The sequence below is a fragment of the Erithacus rubecula genome (assembly GCF_903797595.1).
Source record: "Erithacus rubecula genome assembly, chromosome: 3".
Classification (NCBI taxonomy): domain Eukaryota; kingdom Metazoa; phylum Chordata; class Aves; order Passeriformes; family Muscicapidae; genus Erithacus; species Erithacus rubecula.
In genome coordinates, this window is record NC_136689.1 from 29,774,414 (window position 1) to 29,791,671 (window position 17,258).

General features: G+C 37.2%; 1 protein-coding gene across 12 annotated transcripts in view; it reads right to left on the reverse strand.

The window, feature by feature from the left end:
• Positions 1–17,258, reverse strand: part of HDAC9 (histone deacetylase 9) — a 452,666-nt gene that overhangs the window by 193,018 nt on the left and 242,390 nt on the right. For 10 of the 12 annotated variants that reach the window (XM_079302270.1, XM_079302269.1, XM_079302268.1 and 7 more), the window contains 5 exons: positions 12,132–12,260; positions 10,183–10,298; positions 4,431–4,553; positions 2,141–2,351; positions 1,513–1,730 (listed from right to left, as the gene is read on the reverse strand). In XM_079302270.1, coding sequence (XP_079158396.1) covers positions 1,513–1,730; positions 2,141–2,351; positions 4,431–4,553; positions 10,183–10,298; positions 12,132–12,260 — 797 coding nt within the window. Of the gene's footprint in view, positions 1–1,512; positions 1,731–2,140; positions 2,352–2,787; positions 2,836–4,430; positions 4,554–10,182; positions 10,299–12,131; positions 12,261–17,258 lie in introns of all 12 variants that reach the window. The other 2 variants (XM_079302266.1, XM_079302262.1) reach the window with 1 other exon arrangement.

Below are 17,258 nucleotides of genomic sequence, written 5' to 3' on the forward strand. Positions count from 1 at the left end.
AAATATATGGTTATGTGCCTCAAGTTTAATTTTCACACTGTAGACAAATGCTCATATATGCCACAGCATATACCCCCAGATGCTATGGTAGAATTTATAAGCATATTAGCTAAGAAAAATATGTCAGTGGGATTCTTTGCTTTGTGAGGAATGCATGAACTGATGGGTTTGTAGTACAAAGACTCAATACTTGAGCAGTTAAGAAGTCTTTTTAGACAACTGAGGGAAGGTGAAATATTTTCAAAACCTGAGGCTACGAGATATACATATGCCATCTTGATTAAACATATGGAATGCATACTCAAAGAAAAGCCAACTGGAGTCCTAGTTGAGTAATCAAAACACCCAAGCTGAGAGGGGTTAACATGCAAGGATCAGCTCTGAACTTTGAAGTTTTCTGGTCTTCATTTTTCCTAATTAAGACAAGATTTAATAATCAAACCACTGTACAAACTATGTACTTAAACTCTAGGTTTGTTTCTAATTTTGTTGGGAATTCTTAGTAGATTCCAAAGAATCAGTAACCCCTGGGAAATTCACCCAGTAAGTAAGGTGGATTGATTTTTTTTTTAGGTACAAGAGCTGAACGTCCACTTTTCATCTTTTCTTCTTTGACACTGCCTCTTGTATATTGTTATTGAGTAACACTAAAACAAAAGAAGACAACTAAAGATGTGTAATGAACATCTTTGTAATACTAATGGAGTTCAGCATACAACTTGTGGAAAGCTGTGTACTAAGTGCAGAAAAGATAAGGATACTTGCATATCTTAATTTCAGAGCAGGTTACAACCTGATTTTGTTGTAGAAGTGTTGATAAATTTATTTAGAATCTGTTGTTCTTTGTTTATTAATGGATGTTCCCTTTTCTTCTTTTCCCTGCCCCTGCTCAGAATAAGGTGTTTCTGTACAGGGAATCTTGTATACATGATTCAACTCTGTGTCAGATACTAGCAACAGGACATTTTTCTCTTTCTCCTTACATGGTCATTTTATATCACCATATAGGTAAGAAACTTTCATGTTACTCCCAGAGAAAAGTCAGTTTGATAAACACAGATTAAAAATTATTTGGATGTTTAGAAAGCTTCTTATATAAACCCAAAAAATTAAAAAGCTGGTTTGAGCTCAAATAAGTTATCTATGCAACATTCTAGTCCACAATCAGAAAAATTTTACTGCAATTCAAAAGCAGCAAGTGGAGTGATTGCTGCAGCTCAGAAGTACAATCAATCTTTAAGACATCATTTACCATTCAGCAGGAAAACACCTGTCAGGTAAAAACGTAAGCAGCTTTAAACTATTTTCTCGAATTGTAGCCTACTTCAGAACCTTAAAATTAAGATGCATACAAAGGTATGTATCAACTATGCATAAACAAAAACAAATACACCTGCAAGAACCTGTCTATTGTCTCTGATGACATGGCACCAATTACTAAACTTCCAGGTTTAAGGCTGTTAAGTTTTCCACTTTTAAATTTATTGGAAATTCTTTCCTTTGGGAACTCACCTTATTCATGTGGATCTGCTGCTGGTACTGTTTCTGCTTCTCCAAAAACTGCTGATGTTGCTGCTGGATGACCAGCTGGGCCAAAGTACTCTGAGGAAGAGGAGCTGACTGGGTTCTGTTCAGAGGCCTGTGACGAGGCAGTTTGTGGGCAGCTCTTATGCCAGGTGAGACTCTCTCCTTTGCTGCTAAAGGAGACTGTGGATGAAGAGGAACCGCTCCTGCAAAACAGGGACATTTCACTCCCCTGTGAAAAACAACAAACTAACAGTTCTAACAGGAAAGAAAGCTTTCAGTAAGAAGAGGGGTGTACATTGCAGAACTCTGCATCTGCACTGATGCAGTGGGATGTGTACCACGTGCCTCGCCAGGCTGGGAAGTTCAGCTGCTGCAAAAGAATGTGATGAAGTAATCATTTTCTCTTTTCTGTAATCATTGAATTCTTTCAGGCTAACAGACTGAAACAAATCACTAAAAGGGAAAACAAAGATGCTGTCCTTTTTTCTTCCACCCTTCCACTTTTCCCAAGAGTTAGGATGTATGCTATTTGTATTACCACATTTAGTTTAAACCGAACACAAATGTTATTAAAAACATCTTCAATTAGTACTGCTAGAGCTTTGATCATTACCAGTCACAAGAAGTTTTTGCTGTCTCATTTGTTCTTTCAGCAACAGATGCTGCAAGAGAGCTTGGTGGCTGCTGTTTGGCTTTCCCTCCAAAGCAATGTGATGATGGGCTGAGGATGGAGGGACGTTTCCTCCATACTGTCCAGCCAAGGCCACTCCTTGTCTCAGTGACGGGGTCTCCCCCTTCTGCTTTTCTTTGAATGACGACGAAGCCTGTCAAAGAAAAACAGCATTGGTAACTGCTTTTCAGGGAAATAGCCATTTACACCTCTGTTTGATTAGATGGCCTTATGTCTTCATGAACACACACAGAAGAAAAGGTTAACATCCCTATCTTGCACTCTGACTGTGAGACAAAAAGGAAGAACATGCCAGTTAAATGTAACGCTGTGAGTAACTGAGTAATGAAACCAGTTAAAAAAAAAAAAACAGCAATAAAAGGCAAAGCATGAGGAATTACTAGTTAGAACATTATTAATGAAAGAATGGGACCTATCCTTAAAATTCCTGAAGAATTAGCACAGCCTCCTACCCAGGAAACTGTAGGATCAGAGGAAATAGTTTGCACTGAGTTTGGAATAGGCAAGGCTTGGTTTCTCACATAACTTTCCATCACACAGCAAGCCAAACAGCAAAACAAAATAGTTACCTGTAGTAGTGGGAAGCTATTACTTTTCCTGGAGCACTCCCTGACTCCCTGAAGGACAGCACAAATATAAGTTTCACCCTTTGCAAAGCAAACTTGTACAGCTAAACTCTCGTCTACAGATTCATCAAGAGCTGTTGTATGTGTGTGGCATTTTCAAGTGCCTTATAAATTGCACAGTTATTGACTTAAAGCTTTTGGAAGTTTTGGCCCTTCATCATTAAAAATGTACTTTGTATTGCTTTGTTCTTTGCCTATTAAAAAAAATCTTGAAACAGCAGTTCAAGCAGAATAACAATTTTTACAGCAAAAATAATAAACTAACAGAAACATGCATGTTGAGGCTTGCAGATAACCACTTATGGTAAGTCATGATAAAAACAATATCTCTGATAATATGAATTCCATAAATTCTGAAGTAAGGCTTTCACCAATATTTTTTGGTGTATGCTTACTTCACACTGCTATAACCCTCCCCTGAAAAACAACAAAGTAAGTTTTACATTCAATTTGCAACTGCTTATTCTAGTAACAGAAATAAACATTACTTGCATAAATCAATCCCTTTGTTTTTTCTAATGCCAAAAGTAATATTTGGTGTTACTTGGCCACATCAAAAGCTTACAAGATTTGAGTGAGCAAATGAAACATATTTTCATTTCTTTTTAATATTATAAATTTACTTTGAAGCTAGTTGAAGCTAGTTATATTTTTGTGAAATAGCTAACTAAATTTTGATTATATCCTCTGAGAAAGTAAGCACTACTTTTCATGATGTTCAGTTTTTCCATCCTTTAAAAACAATAATTTGTGAAGACTTTTAGAAAACTGATTTCAGGTTTACACAATTTTCTTTGCAAAGTTCTGTACCTGGTGTTAAAATCTTAGATTGCACCAATGTATTCATGCTAAGAACAGTAAATGTATTGAAAAAGACATAAAATAACATGGAACTTTGACTTGAAACTACATTAGCACTGGAATTAAGTAGCATCATTACAAACCATTGTGGATTGTATAGATTTAATTTTTTATTTTTACCACCACTGAAAATTGTGCTTACAGCTCCTAATTTCTTTGTAGAAGTTACCAATTCCCACACTTTGTACAGAGCCACCAAATATCAGTTTTTTACTTTTTTGTTGTTGCTGCTGGAAAGTAGGTAAATTTTGACCTGCTGTAAATTTTGAAAGTAGCAAAATTTTCAGGTATTTTACTGAGCCAGAAGAATACTACATACTTATCCTACAATGTTCTAGCTCAGTTTAGGTCATTACTGAAATCTCATAAAAAAGTTAGAGGTGCTGTAATTTATCATGCAGATATTATCATATAATTTAAAGTTTTACATTAAATAATCTCCTCATATGCTTCTTGCCATGTCTAAAATCCATTATCTGGCATAAATGCAATGCATGTGGCCCATATTTGGCTAAGATCTACACTGGCACTTGTTTGAGATAAAAAATGAATATTGCTTTCAAGTTGTGCCCCTAAATATCCAGATTTTGCCCAATGCATTGAGAGGTCTGCTTCCTAATCTGAGTCACTTGTGTTCCAAAATGCTAAAAATATAAAGAGAATAATCAGAAAGCAGGTTTTCTGGAAGTAAATGTATGCAGGAAGGCTTGAGAGGGGTCACTTACACTGATTTGAGGTTGTATTGCTGGAAGTCCCAAGGTAATGTTGGGCAGAGAAGGGGATGTGTACAGACTCAACAAGTTCACTGATTCATCCTGTATCAAAAGGCGTTGTTGGGAAACCAGGTGCTGGAATAAAAGGGGAAAACCAACAAAAGTGAATCTCCAAGCTTTTTATCGTGGTTATTTTATGCTTGTACCCCAATACACAGAAGGCAAATTATGTACCAGTCATTGGTTTGCATCCCTATGGAGTTTCAGATGCAGAAAACTGCTGTCCCTCTAAAAACACTGTTGATAGCTCTTTTCTTAGGAAAACAACTGATAAGCGTCTTGGATTATTCTTTGGTTAGTAAATCAAATTTCCATGGAAAACTAAAATCTTGAGGATTCCTAGACCATCTTATGAACTTCTCATCAACTCAACATCAGTTCTTCTCATCAACTGGACAGTCACTCCAAGAAACTCAGTGGGAATTTATCCAGTGAGTTTAGGATTATATCCAGCTGAATCATGAATATGGATGCATTAAACCTTTACCATGGTTGTTATGACTTTTGTTATAATGTACAAAATGTGGTTTTTAACTAGTCCATGTCTTTTGTGAGCCAGACTATGGTATGGGTATGTTTCAGACACATTATTTGCTTCCATTAACATGGAAGTTCTGTGTAGAAAGTAAGGCATCTGCCACTTAAAAGAAGAGACTCTCTCTCTGTCTGCATATATACAAAACCAACATCCTGTCATTCTCTGATGATGGGATACCCCTCACAGCTTTACTAATCCATTCAAGTTTAAATTTTTAACACTTCTTTTGAAGACTTGTGATCTAGTATTCAAGGACATGGAACTGCTGATATATTTTTAATTACTTTAAAATAAAACCAGACATTCTACAGAGATCACCCTTTTATTTCCACAGATTAATTGGGAAGAAACATAAAAAGATTACCACATCAGGAATCTTTTTGAAGCCTTTGCCTTTCTGCTTGAGAAGTGATATTTTCCAACATGTGGTCTAGTATGGTTGCTTGAATTATATTTTCTGTTTAACTCTTGCTTTCCTCCCAGAACTTTGACTCAATAAGAGCTACAAAGGTCTTATTAGACTTAGGAACTCTGGCATGATATGGTCCCCAAGGGAACAACATCCTTGAAAAAGAATACCCTGTGTAACAGTATGACACAGTGACTGCTTTCTTCCCAAACAAAAAGCATATGGGACTCCAATAATAGACCACCTCCAAGAGGGATACTGCACACTCGGGCTTTGACTAAAGTAAATATAATAACTTGTCAAGCATGTTGTGGGGAGCTGTAGATTTTCCCCCGGACAAACCTGGAATATCAATTAACTCTGTAAAATACTTTGTGTTAATACAATGCAACTTCAGACCATCAATGGAAAGTGGTTAAGCACAAAAACACAGGATGTTATTCCAAAACATAACCTTCCTCATACAGTTTGTTTGGAGATACGACCTATCACTGAGACAATAACAGTAGAAGTCTATCCCTGTAATTTTCTTTTGGTACCTAGGGAATGTCAACAGATAGCATAGGAAACAAAGAAGCTCCACTTGTATATTACATTAATTCCTGGCCAACAGTGTCTTGCCTTGATAACAGCCACCTCTGACCATGAATAAATGCAAGTATGTCAAGATTATGGAGACATTATGGAGGGAATCTACACATATTTAAGTGAAAAACAACAATCTAATGTTCCTCCTAGGATATAATCAATTTTTTAATAATGGCAGCATTGATACAAAGCTACTTCAAAGATTTATGTTTAATATTTGTTTTTTGGCATACCACTATTAGCTTCTAAGATTTAATTAATAAAAATAACAACAGCAGGGTGTATAGCAGCAAAACACACTACCACTAAGGTCAGGCATGATTATTTCATTGGGTATAAGCAATAGTGTTATTTATCACAGAAGTTTAATACAGAAAACAGGAGTTAATTAGTAAAAGCCTCTTAATTTAATTTATAATAGTGCTAATAACCTGTCATTTTCATTTTGATAAGAGTTTGATTTTTAAAAATATGTTCAGGTAATATTATCCTAAGCATCAGTTTAACCTCATTTCCCAAAATAAATGTAGCAGTCCACTTGCATAGAAACACATAGATTCTGTGTATCACAGAATCCCAGAATGGGTAAGCTTCAAAGAGACTCAAGCAGGGTCCCCCAGAGACAGAAACTTGTGATCCCAGCTGCAGCTTTGCCCTTTACATGGTCAACAATTCCTTGCAATGGTGGCACATGCAGGAGTTGCCAAGAGAATAATTTGGCAGCACAGTGGCTAAGTCATGTCCTCATCGTGGCTTGGAGTGGCACCTAAACTACCCCAAAGAGCAACCTGCCCTACTTGCTCCTCTAAGTACCTGCTCTGTGGGTCAACAGATTCTGCTTTCTGATGCTTAAAATAGCCCATCAACAGAGTTATCCTCTTTCTTAAAATAGGGTGCAAGAACTCAGTGCAGCAGAGCACGATGATCAACAAGAAACCATGAACAACTGTGCTTTGGTTGTTCTGTGGGACCTGCTGGGAAGCAGAAACCTCTATGTGTGCATGTTGATATGCACATTTATAGATTACCAGGGGAAGACAAAATGGTTTGGCTTTAATACTTGTCAGTTGTGGAGCTAACTGGCACAGCTTTCAATATTCACAATTACTTATGCTTGTATTTCCTGAGGCTTTTGGGATGATTTCTGAAAAAAATAATTTAGACTCTCTTCACATACACTTGACACAAACCTCATCAGCTGGTAAGAAACCTACACATTTTCCCACTGGCTCCTCATGAAGATGACCTCAAGAAACTGAGCATTAAAAGCATGAAGCTGTGGAGTTGTACAAAACAAATATGTGTTTATCTGTCACATGTTATTTATATCTCCTGTATAATCAAGTGATATTCTAGGAAATACTGCTTTCCAAAGCACAAATAGAAAAAAGAAATTGACCTGAAGCCCAGTTCCACCAACTGGAAACTTTCCATTGCCTTCAATGGCTTTTGACCAGACCGTGAATGCCTAAAATTAATCATTTCACATGACTAAAGCAGGTTGTCCCTCTGAACTCAAGGGACATGCTGTGCAGGGGCTCAATTCTGCTTGCATTTCTCAGGCAAGTAAGATTTAGTCCCAGCACAGCAGGTGACCTGAAAGGGTATGGCATGCTACAGGAGACAAATAGCTACTGCGGTGAACCTTGATGATACTGGAGACAACTGTGCCTAATAAAAACAGGATTTTATTTATAAGGTGCAATTAAAATCCTGAGTTCAACTTTCAAGTTTCATATAATGAGACCAGTGTTTTAACAAATGGTCGTGAAAGTACCATTAAGGGAACTGTGATAGTAAAAGATAATCTGCAAAGCTGCAGCATGTGCAGTACACCTTTGTTCATTCAAAAAATTGTACACGTCTACCCACCAGACTGTCTGCTCCAGTGAGTACACCACTTAAAAGTCTCACTATTCCAATGGATGTGGCAAAAATACTTTAAAAATCTGCTTCATTACTGATAATGCTCTAATTCTGTCCATGCACTGGAGTATAATCATTTATGGTACTGACTCATGTTTTACTGGTAAATGACTCTGTCATAGCAACCTGTTTTTCCCCAGCAAAAAGTGTTTTATTTGCTGCCATGAAAACCACAGCTATCCACCCACTCAGATATGAGCACAACACTTACTGCAAATGTCACAACAACGATTATGAAACAACAGCAAAGTGAGTCATGCGGGATTACAGAAAAAAACAAGGGATATTTTGGGTGATTTTGGAACACTCATCCTATTATTAGAAACTTCTGCACTTTGAGAATCTGATTAAAAATTGATTAGCTGTATAGCCTTTGAAAGCTGGCTAACACTAAACTAGGAAAGAGATATGTAGAAGTTTGTTGAACTGCTGGCTGCTGTTAAGCTACCAAAGAAAATCCCACTGAAATAATAATCACTGAAGCTGAGATTTATGGAAAAATGTTTGAACCCACAGGACCACAGTACTGAGAGTCAAGTAACCAGAGAGGTAAAGAAAACCCCAAGTGGATCCAGAAGTGGAAGTCTGTAGTTTCATCTTCTTAGCACATTTCACCAAGTGAAGTGACTGATGCCAGCATGCAGAGCTCAACTTCTAAAGAAACATTTTAGGCTCCTTTGAGCATCTTTGATTGTATATTTGGGTTGTAATTTTTGATGTCTGGCTCAGACGTGGCAAATAATACGCAATGCAATGTTCTACTAGCAAATAGATATAATTGCTGGTTCTTGCTACAACCTTTCCAAATCTCCCCAGAGACCACCAGCCTGACCAGCCTGTGGGTATTTCTGATAGTTCAAGAGTCTAGAAACTACAACATTCAGAGTCATGAACACCACATATCAGTCTGAGACACAAATGCCGATCCATTTTGTAGAATCCCTGAGTCAATAGAAGATCCAATTGGATAAGATTTCCTGTCTAATACAGCACATAATAACACCCACATATTACCAATTTCAACCTAAACCATTCCCAGTAGTAAAATACACAACTTAATTCCACTGAACTAGGATCTGATCTAATCCTAATGATGGATCTTACTCTGCATCATTTAAATTTCTTTGCAGTCACATATGTGGGGCTATGAGACAAGACCACATGTTAGCCATCAATGCAATTTTTTTTTCTTTTTGGTTACGGGCCAGAGAGAGGCTACTAATCAGTGTGCAGAGGTCACCCACCTGCCCCCTGGATCATAGTTCACACACACAATTAATTCATTATGGGGAAAAGTCACTGCTGGAGGTTGAACTGCCCATTCCAGGGGTTTTTTTTAGGTGAATGTCCTGCCACTGACCTGGAGAAATAGCTCCATTAACTAAAACTCTGTTAAATCACATTTTCTTATGCAATTTTTCTAATACAAACAGCATAAAACAACAATTAATAAAAAACCTTGCCACCAAAGCAGGAACTGGAGTAAGTATAGGTTAGGTATAGAATATTGTGGAATTTGAGTCTTAATCAAATTAGTTTACTGTCCCTTTACAATATTGCCAGAGAAAGCATGACTTGGGCATGTCATCTGTGCTAAATGAGGTTTATCACAACTGATTTACCATCTGCATTCCTGTTGTTATAGGCACGTATGTATGAAACAGAATCGGGAGCAGTTAAGATTCCTTCCGTTCACAATCTCACCTTACAAAACAAGTATTCAGGAATTCTGCCATGACATTTACGGTGGTTAAGTACTGCCCTGATAAGGAAACTGAGATACAGTAAAATAAAAGGGAGATGTGACAAGGATTTAGTCACTGAACTACAACACTATGATTAAAGAAATCTACTTCAGCATTCATCGGAACCTGGGACCACCTAGATCTTACATGTTAGGATAACCAATGCCTAAACCACTGTTTTGTTGGCAGGAGTTCTTTATAAGCATTCACCACTGAGCAGCTCTTTCAGGTCATCCCAGAAGGTGATATTCTGTAACCAAGTTCCTTTCACAGTTCCCTTCACTCTTCCAGTAGCACTACTGCTGCTTTTCCCTGAACTTTTGTTACCTCAGAGAACATGCATCTCGTACATAAAGATACACCACATATTTAACATACTGTGACATCAGCCTGTAGTGTCCTGGTACCTCAATTACACTGCTTGTATGATCAAATCAAATTTGCCATCCTCTTCAGTCTAGAAACCTGAGCAATTATCTTCACAATAGTGAGTCTTACCTCAGCTTGAATGCTAGATGGCAGAACCGAGGTTTCATTTTCTGTTGTGCTGCTGCTCGGACCATTGCTTGGGGAACTGGGACCTGATCCAGGGGAGCTGCTACTGACTGAGGATTCTGAAAAACAGATTAGACATACATGAATTTCACTCTGGAAATGTACACATAATCTTGATTAATTATATAATCTTTATAGCATAGGGCTTGTTCACTGTTGAAAAAATATCTATTGGTTACACTATTTACTTGCATTAAAGACTCTTGATTCATCTTCCATTTCTTTGGTTTTCTTTTTGCCATGAACAAGGAAAGATACCCTTGATCTTTCCCCTTCTGATCTGTCTGTGTCACATAAAACAAGTTTAGTATTTTTTTTTCCCATAAAGATGGTTATGATACTCAGTATCAGGCAAAGATACTGACACAAAGCTTGTAATGAGTAAAGAAAAGAAACTCTTTCCTTTTAAATTGTTGAGTCCTGGCTCTGCAAGAATGAAGCCTACTGCTATCCTTTCTGTCTAGGAAGGGGATGCACCCATTTTGAACCAATCATTACATACACAAGTACCAATGGCAAAACATACATCGTCACTGTATCTTTGGCACAAATAGGAAGCAATATTTACAGCATGTAAGCATATTAAAATAGGATTGTAAAGGCTGCTTGCTATCATGATTTAAAATGTCCCACATTGTGTCTAAGACAAAGGGGGAGAGGATGACCTCATTGTATGTTGTCGTATTGAGTTATTCTAATTCTACACTGATAGAAATTATATTTATGTAATGGAAACAGTTAAGAAGGTTAAAGAAGAAAGAGGAATCCACTAGTGGAGGTAGCTCTCTTTAAAGGGATATCTTTCAAATTAAAGTACTCAAGATGTTAAAGCAAATAATATCTAAATGGGGCATCTAATATTCTCTAGCTACTTCTTTGCTTATTCACTCTTTATGCTTTAGTTCATATGCAAAAATATGTTTTCACTTTGACTGACATCACAGGAGGCTTCCTAGCTGTTACTTGGATCTCTTTGATTTACTGGTGAGTCCATACCCAGCTATACCAACTGGCCATGTAGAAGTTCTTGCATTATATTTCAATAGGTATCAGAGAAGTGGAGACACACAAACTTCATATTTTTTCTCATTTTTTAAATATTAAAATAGTACTTTTTGTATAAATAGGCGTTTAAATAAAGGGTTATTTTAAGTTAAGAGAATAGAAAGCAAGGGGAAAAAGACTTCAGGCAACAATGTTGAACCAGGGTTATGAAAGGTCCAAAATGTCATATAGTCAATATTAATAATTATAACAGCAACCTGAAAGGCTCCAAGTTATTGTAAGGGCCAGGAAAAAAACACATCCATTTTCATGTTTCTGGTCTTTCAATGGCATCAGCAAAAAACCTCCGGTGATAAATATTTTACTTTATAACTTACAAGTAAGTGTGAAAACTGTAAAGAAATCAGCTGAAACTAATAAAGTGGATATAAAGAATCCCACAGAGGCTTCAGCAAATGGAATTTACAAATTAGCTGCAGAAAATTACAATCTGAAAATAATTTAATAGGAAGCTACTTTGCTTAGTAACTTTCATGCTTATATTCAAATCTCTGTTCAGTTTCACACAACATACTGTGGAAAGTTGTCACAAAAAATGAATGTACAGGGACACCTGTGTGTTTGTTCAAGTTGTATTTTAATTTCATCTTGGTGTGACATAATTCTGATACCAAGGGAATTCTGATATAGGTCTGATATACTAGTAATGGTTGATTGCATAAAGGTATGGCCTGATCACCTGAAAAAGCCATGAATCTACCAAATATCAATGCAAAGTCAAAGCAAGAATCATCAGGAAGAGGTCAAACACTGCAAATGCTCATTTTGTTTAGCAAACAGGTTCTATTCTGTGAGCTGTGCCAACAGAATTCCCCATTTTCAATTACCTGTCACCTCGAAAAGACGCTTCTTGAATGAACTGACATTTCCATCCTTCCTCCTGAGTAAAGGACTGCTTCTCCTCTCTGTCACCTTCTGTTTTAATCTTGAACGTACCTTCAAATTGGGCTCTGAAGCTGGAAATGAAGAGAAGAAAACATGTTACTACAAATCCACCTCCCGGCTTGTGTCAGACACTACTGACCCTGCAGAACCTCATTTGATCCCAGGAGGGCTTGGAGGCAGAGATTTTACTGCCCAACCTTCCCAGGCATCCTGTTGCTCCTCATACAACTTCATTTTAGGCTGGAAATTAAGAAAGAGTTGAAGAGAGCAGAAGTCCTTTGGATCCCAGTATTTTTTTCATTCCATTGCAACTTTGAACTTACCCATTATTTATTGTTACTTCCATAAGTATTAAAAATAAGTGACTGCAAATTTAATTTACATTATTTTTATCTCTCTTTTAGGTGAAAACTTGGAAAACACATCTTGGAACTTGGAATGCTATAAATGGATTTAGGTCTAATTGCAGAAACAGAGATTAACCTCCACTGGTGCCTTTTGATTTCTCTGAGAAATATAAATTACGACAAGCCTTGCTGGCAGAACATTTCTTGGTCAGTGATTTTAGGTCCAGAACTTTAATGTTTTCTGAGTAACACACCAAGCAACTAGATTTATGACAGTGTCCTAAGAACATTTACAGAGAAAAATATATGCTCTGAAAATGAAGAAGTAGGGTTGATTCCCAGAAAACCCAGGATTATATATAATGCACCTTGGGCCAATTCCACCTTTGTTTCTTTAATGGACACAGTCTTTTCATATGAAGGCCAGCTCTGCTGTGCTTTTTTATTTAGTAGTATTTTAAGCATGATAAAATGTTTCATGTAGTCATTTATTTGTTCTTCAAGTAAACCCTATATCAAACAGACTGCTAAGAGCTAGTGAAAGATAACTGTGGAATAGAGTTTGTTTGTATTTCCCTTCCTGGAACTGAGGATTGGCTAAGCAATATCTCAAAACAGAGACAGCTAGAAACTGGGATCAGTTCTCTCTCCTATGCACAGAGTTAAACCCAGCCTCAAAGAAGGAGTAAGAGTTAGCACAAAACCAAAATACATTACATTGTCACCCAATTCAGAATTACACCATTTGTGACTTTGGGGTAGGAACTCAATCCTACACTTCTAATTCTAGTCCCTGCCCATCTTATACATGCTTTTTTCCTTCTGTCCCACCTGTTTCCTCAGGGATAGGGAGGCTGGAAATGGCCACTGGAAGGTAAGGGAGTGGTAGAGCTGTAATGACCAGCAGAACCTGCTGCCACACGCTGACCTTGGCCATGCACTGCCCTCTGTGCCTTAAATACATTTCAGACCAAGATACACAGCCTGGCACAACACTGGAAATCTTTAATAATAAACACATCAACTGGAAATTTATTTTTATCACCTACTACCACTGTCAAGATTAATGATTCTGACAATAAAGTACTGATGACTTGTTTACTATCTAAGATACAATTTGCAATGAAACTGAAAATACAAAATATAATAATGGGCTATGATTACATGCTATCACCACAGATCTCAGTAGGTGTGATGACATTTAAAAAAAAAGGCACTCATCACTCCTTTTTTACTTAGATATATTTCCATTTCTACTATTCTGTACTCTTTAAAATCAGGAGAACATGTCTGTACATATTCTGTCTGTGCATCTGTGACAGATGAATGTAATACAAATACCCTGCAATACTCACTGAAGAAATTCTCCACTTCTATGTAAATCTTTCATGCTTAGTCACAGCAATTCCCTTTCTATGTTTACCAAATTCCCATCATCTGAATCTATCATATAAGCACAGCAAACAAACTTTAAAGTCAATGTATGAATTGATTAGCCATCCAAGAAGGTTCATGAAAAATGGCAATAATTAATAAATCTCACAATGCAAATCAAAGTTAATGCTTGAAGAGTGTTTGCTTCGAATTCCGGCTTTACTGGATTTTCTCCCTGAGACACTGCCAGCTCCAAACATGGTACTTACTAGGACTCAATGGCTAGCAAAAAGAATTCTGGTTTCAGTGGACAAAATATACAAATCTAAGCAATTTGAGGATATCTGGTCCAATAAAAAATGCAGAACTCAACACTGGTTTCTTGATTCCCAGCAGTGGTTGAGGTATTGGCTTTGTGTGTGAGTGCAGAGATCATTGAACCATCCTGCTCCACAAAGGCTGGGACAGAATTATTGTTCACTGCAAGAAGCACAGATCACAACAGCAGCCCTATGTGCTTTGGTGCACTCCTACATAATAAGACATCTATAATTGTCAACTCTCTTTTGACACTTCAAAAGACAAAATTAAGTATTTTAAGCTTCAAATATGGAGATGTGGATTGCAATTATAAATGTATATGCCTATATATACACACTGACTGCCTCAAAGCAGATACATAAGATTGTTTAGAAACTGTTTTAGCCCTTTAAACTCTGATATGTGAATGTTAGCTAAAAGTGAAAAAGAATTTTTAAAACCTCTTTTTTTTTTGAATTAGATTGTTCCCCTAGTATTTGCAAGACATTTGAAAAGTCTGAGTAGCAAACCGCCCACAATTATTATAATTAATTTGCCTTATGTTTCAAATGAATATTTGGCTCAATATTTTAACTAGTGGCTCTTAGAAGTGGTTCTACAGAGGGGTAATGTTCAAAATAACTGTTTTGCATTAGCCACCCTGTAAGTATTTTTACTGCCCATTATTTGCTCCTTTGCTCAGATTAATTAATCCATTGCCATGGCTGACTGTTCATCACACAAAGGCATTCTCCATGGGGAAAACTGTCACATGGGGAGTTAAAGCCAAATAACTTCTGAGGCTGAAGATTTACTCCCCAACTTACTGCAGAGTAGCTTTCTCAAGCAAACACAAGCCCCTAAGAAGTAACTTTTTTTGGTACAGTAATACCACAGAATTATTGAAAAGACAATCAGGAAATCCATATGGTGATTCAAGCATAAACCAGGACACTGACACAGCAAGAAAATTAATGCACATGGCTAACTTGCTGCAAGCTAACCATCCAACTGGGGTCCAGAACTCAAAATTAGATTAATTCTACCCCATACAGCAGACATCCTGTATCTCACCTTCCTGAGGAAAAGGGGCCTCTTAAGTGCTGGAGGTGCAGAATGGGGTGGGATTTGCTGGGTTTGATGACTCCAACTATAGTGGGCTGAGTCATCTGCCCAAGGAGCCCAAATGCCACAGACAAGAGAAAAAATAGAGCACATGGCCAGGAATGTGGCTATGAGGACAAGAAACACAGGATGGCACATTTTCATGGCAGCAGTCTGGTTGGCTGGGCTGTGAACCTAAAATCTTAGAATCAGCATACAGCTGATATTGGTTTAGTTGCTCTCTGTTTTGATAGCCACTTTGCTCCACAAATCTTTGCACTTCTGTTATATTTAGCACTTTGGAAAAAGTACTAATCAATTGCCACTTGGAGAAAGTGAGCATGTATTATGTGAAAGTGTTTTGTTGCAAAGAAACCAAAAAGACACAGCTAATTTCTCTGAAAGTCATCAAAGCCCATGCCATTGTTCTCACCAGGAATCAGCTGATACCCATTTGAGTGATCCACTTCAGAGGATTTCAGGAAAGACTAGTCTGAAAATGACTGTGTTTATGTAGATGTAGCATAATTGGGAATAATGAGATGTTGCAGCAATATGCCTTGTTCATTGCTATTACCTGGCTTATTGTCTTTTTAGTGCTGGTAATTATGGGCTGGTATTACTCTTTAAATTATTCTAAGTGGGAAGCAGATAAGAAAGACACAGAAAGGATTGGTTTAAACAAGAGCAGAAGATATGACATGCAATCAAAGGATTGGTTACCTAACATTTTGCCATGACTTGTAATTGTGTCTACAGAATTAACAACTTTGGCTGTAGGTGAAAGACAACAGTGTGAATTTTCTCATATTTTACAGTGGCTTCATAGAGGAAGAAAGAATAAAGTAACTGTACTATTAAAAAAGGAAAATATACAGGCTTCTATGTAGGTACAAATTAATTTCATCACATGAGCTATCACTGATCAGGTGAAAGAAAGCTAGTCTCTCCTAAGAAACACAATGCCCAAATACAAGAGATAGTTAAATGATTCAGTGAAGTCATTACATATATTCCTATATTCCACTTTGCTTAATATTAGCAATTTGCAGATACTAGCATTAAAGAATATAGCCTGGGGCCAGATTGCTCCCAAATGAGCTGAGGTTTTCTTGACATGGCTTTGCTTCACTGTTTCTTTTTATTAAACATACAGAGATATTTAAGAAGAAGGAATGAAAATCCTTTTTATGCATGGGGAGAAGACATATATGAAGAGAATGTTAAAGGCAATAATGCACTACTTTCTGATGACTCTTGGAACACAGTAGTACTTTTGTGGAAGAGTGTGCCAACTTCAAATCAGCATTTAATGAAGCCAGGCAGGAAATGGGGGATGGGAGAGAGCGCATAGCAAGCAGGTCCTCATCTCCAGGCTAAAGCCATATACAGGAAGCCTGAAGAAGAGAAAGTGAGCTTTTGTCCAGATTCCAAAAGGCACTAAAGTGAAAGCATTTCCTTTTCCTCACGAGCAAACTGGCTTAGAACAGCTGTAGGGTAGTTGAGGTAAATAATGCTAAATTTGGCTAAAAAGGTTCCAACATCACCATGAGCAACAGTGGCAAAACTGACATCCTACTTGAGAAAAATAAATTGTTCTCCATTGCCCAGGTATCAACTGTTACCACTAAGATCCTTATTAAAACAGCAGCCTGAACTTCCCTAACATAATTAAGTCACCAGAACTAATTAAAAACCAAAGACTTCAAGATCTTAAAGCAAATCTTCACAGACATTCTGTTTCTTTAGCTATATTTTTTAAAGCTGTGAAGAGTCCTATGTGATACTGATTTGAATATATTTTGCACTGTACTCCATACAGGAGTTTGGGGTTTTTTTCTGGCTCATATCTAACAAGAATCAGTAATTGAATACATAGTCAAGAAATCTGTTTATTCACACCACTCATATTGCTCTTTTTTAATACTTTTGTACTAGATACTC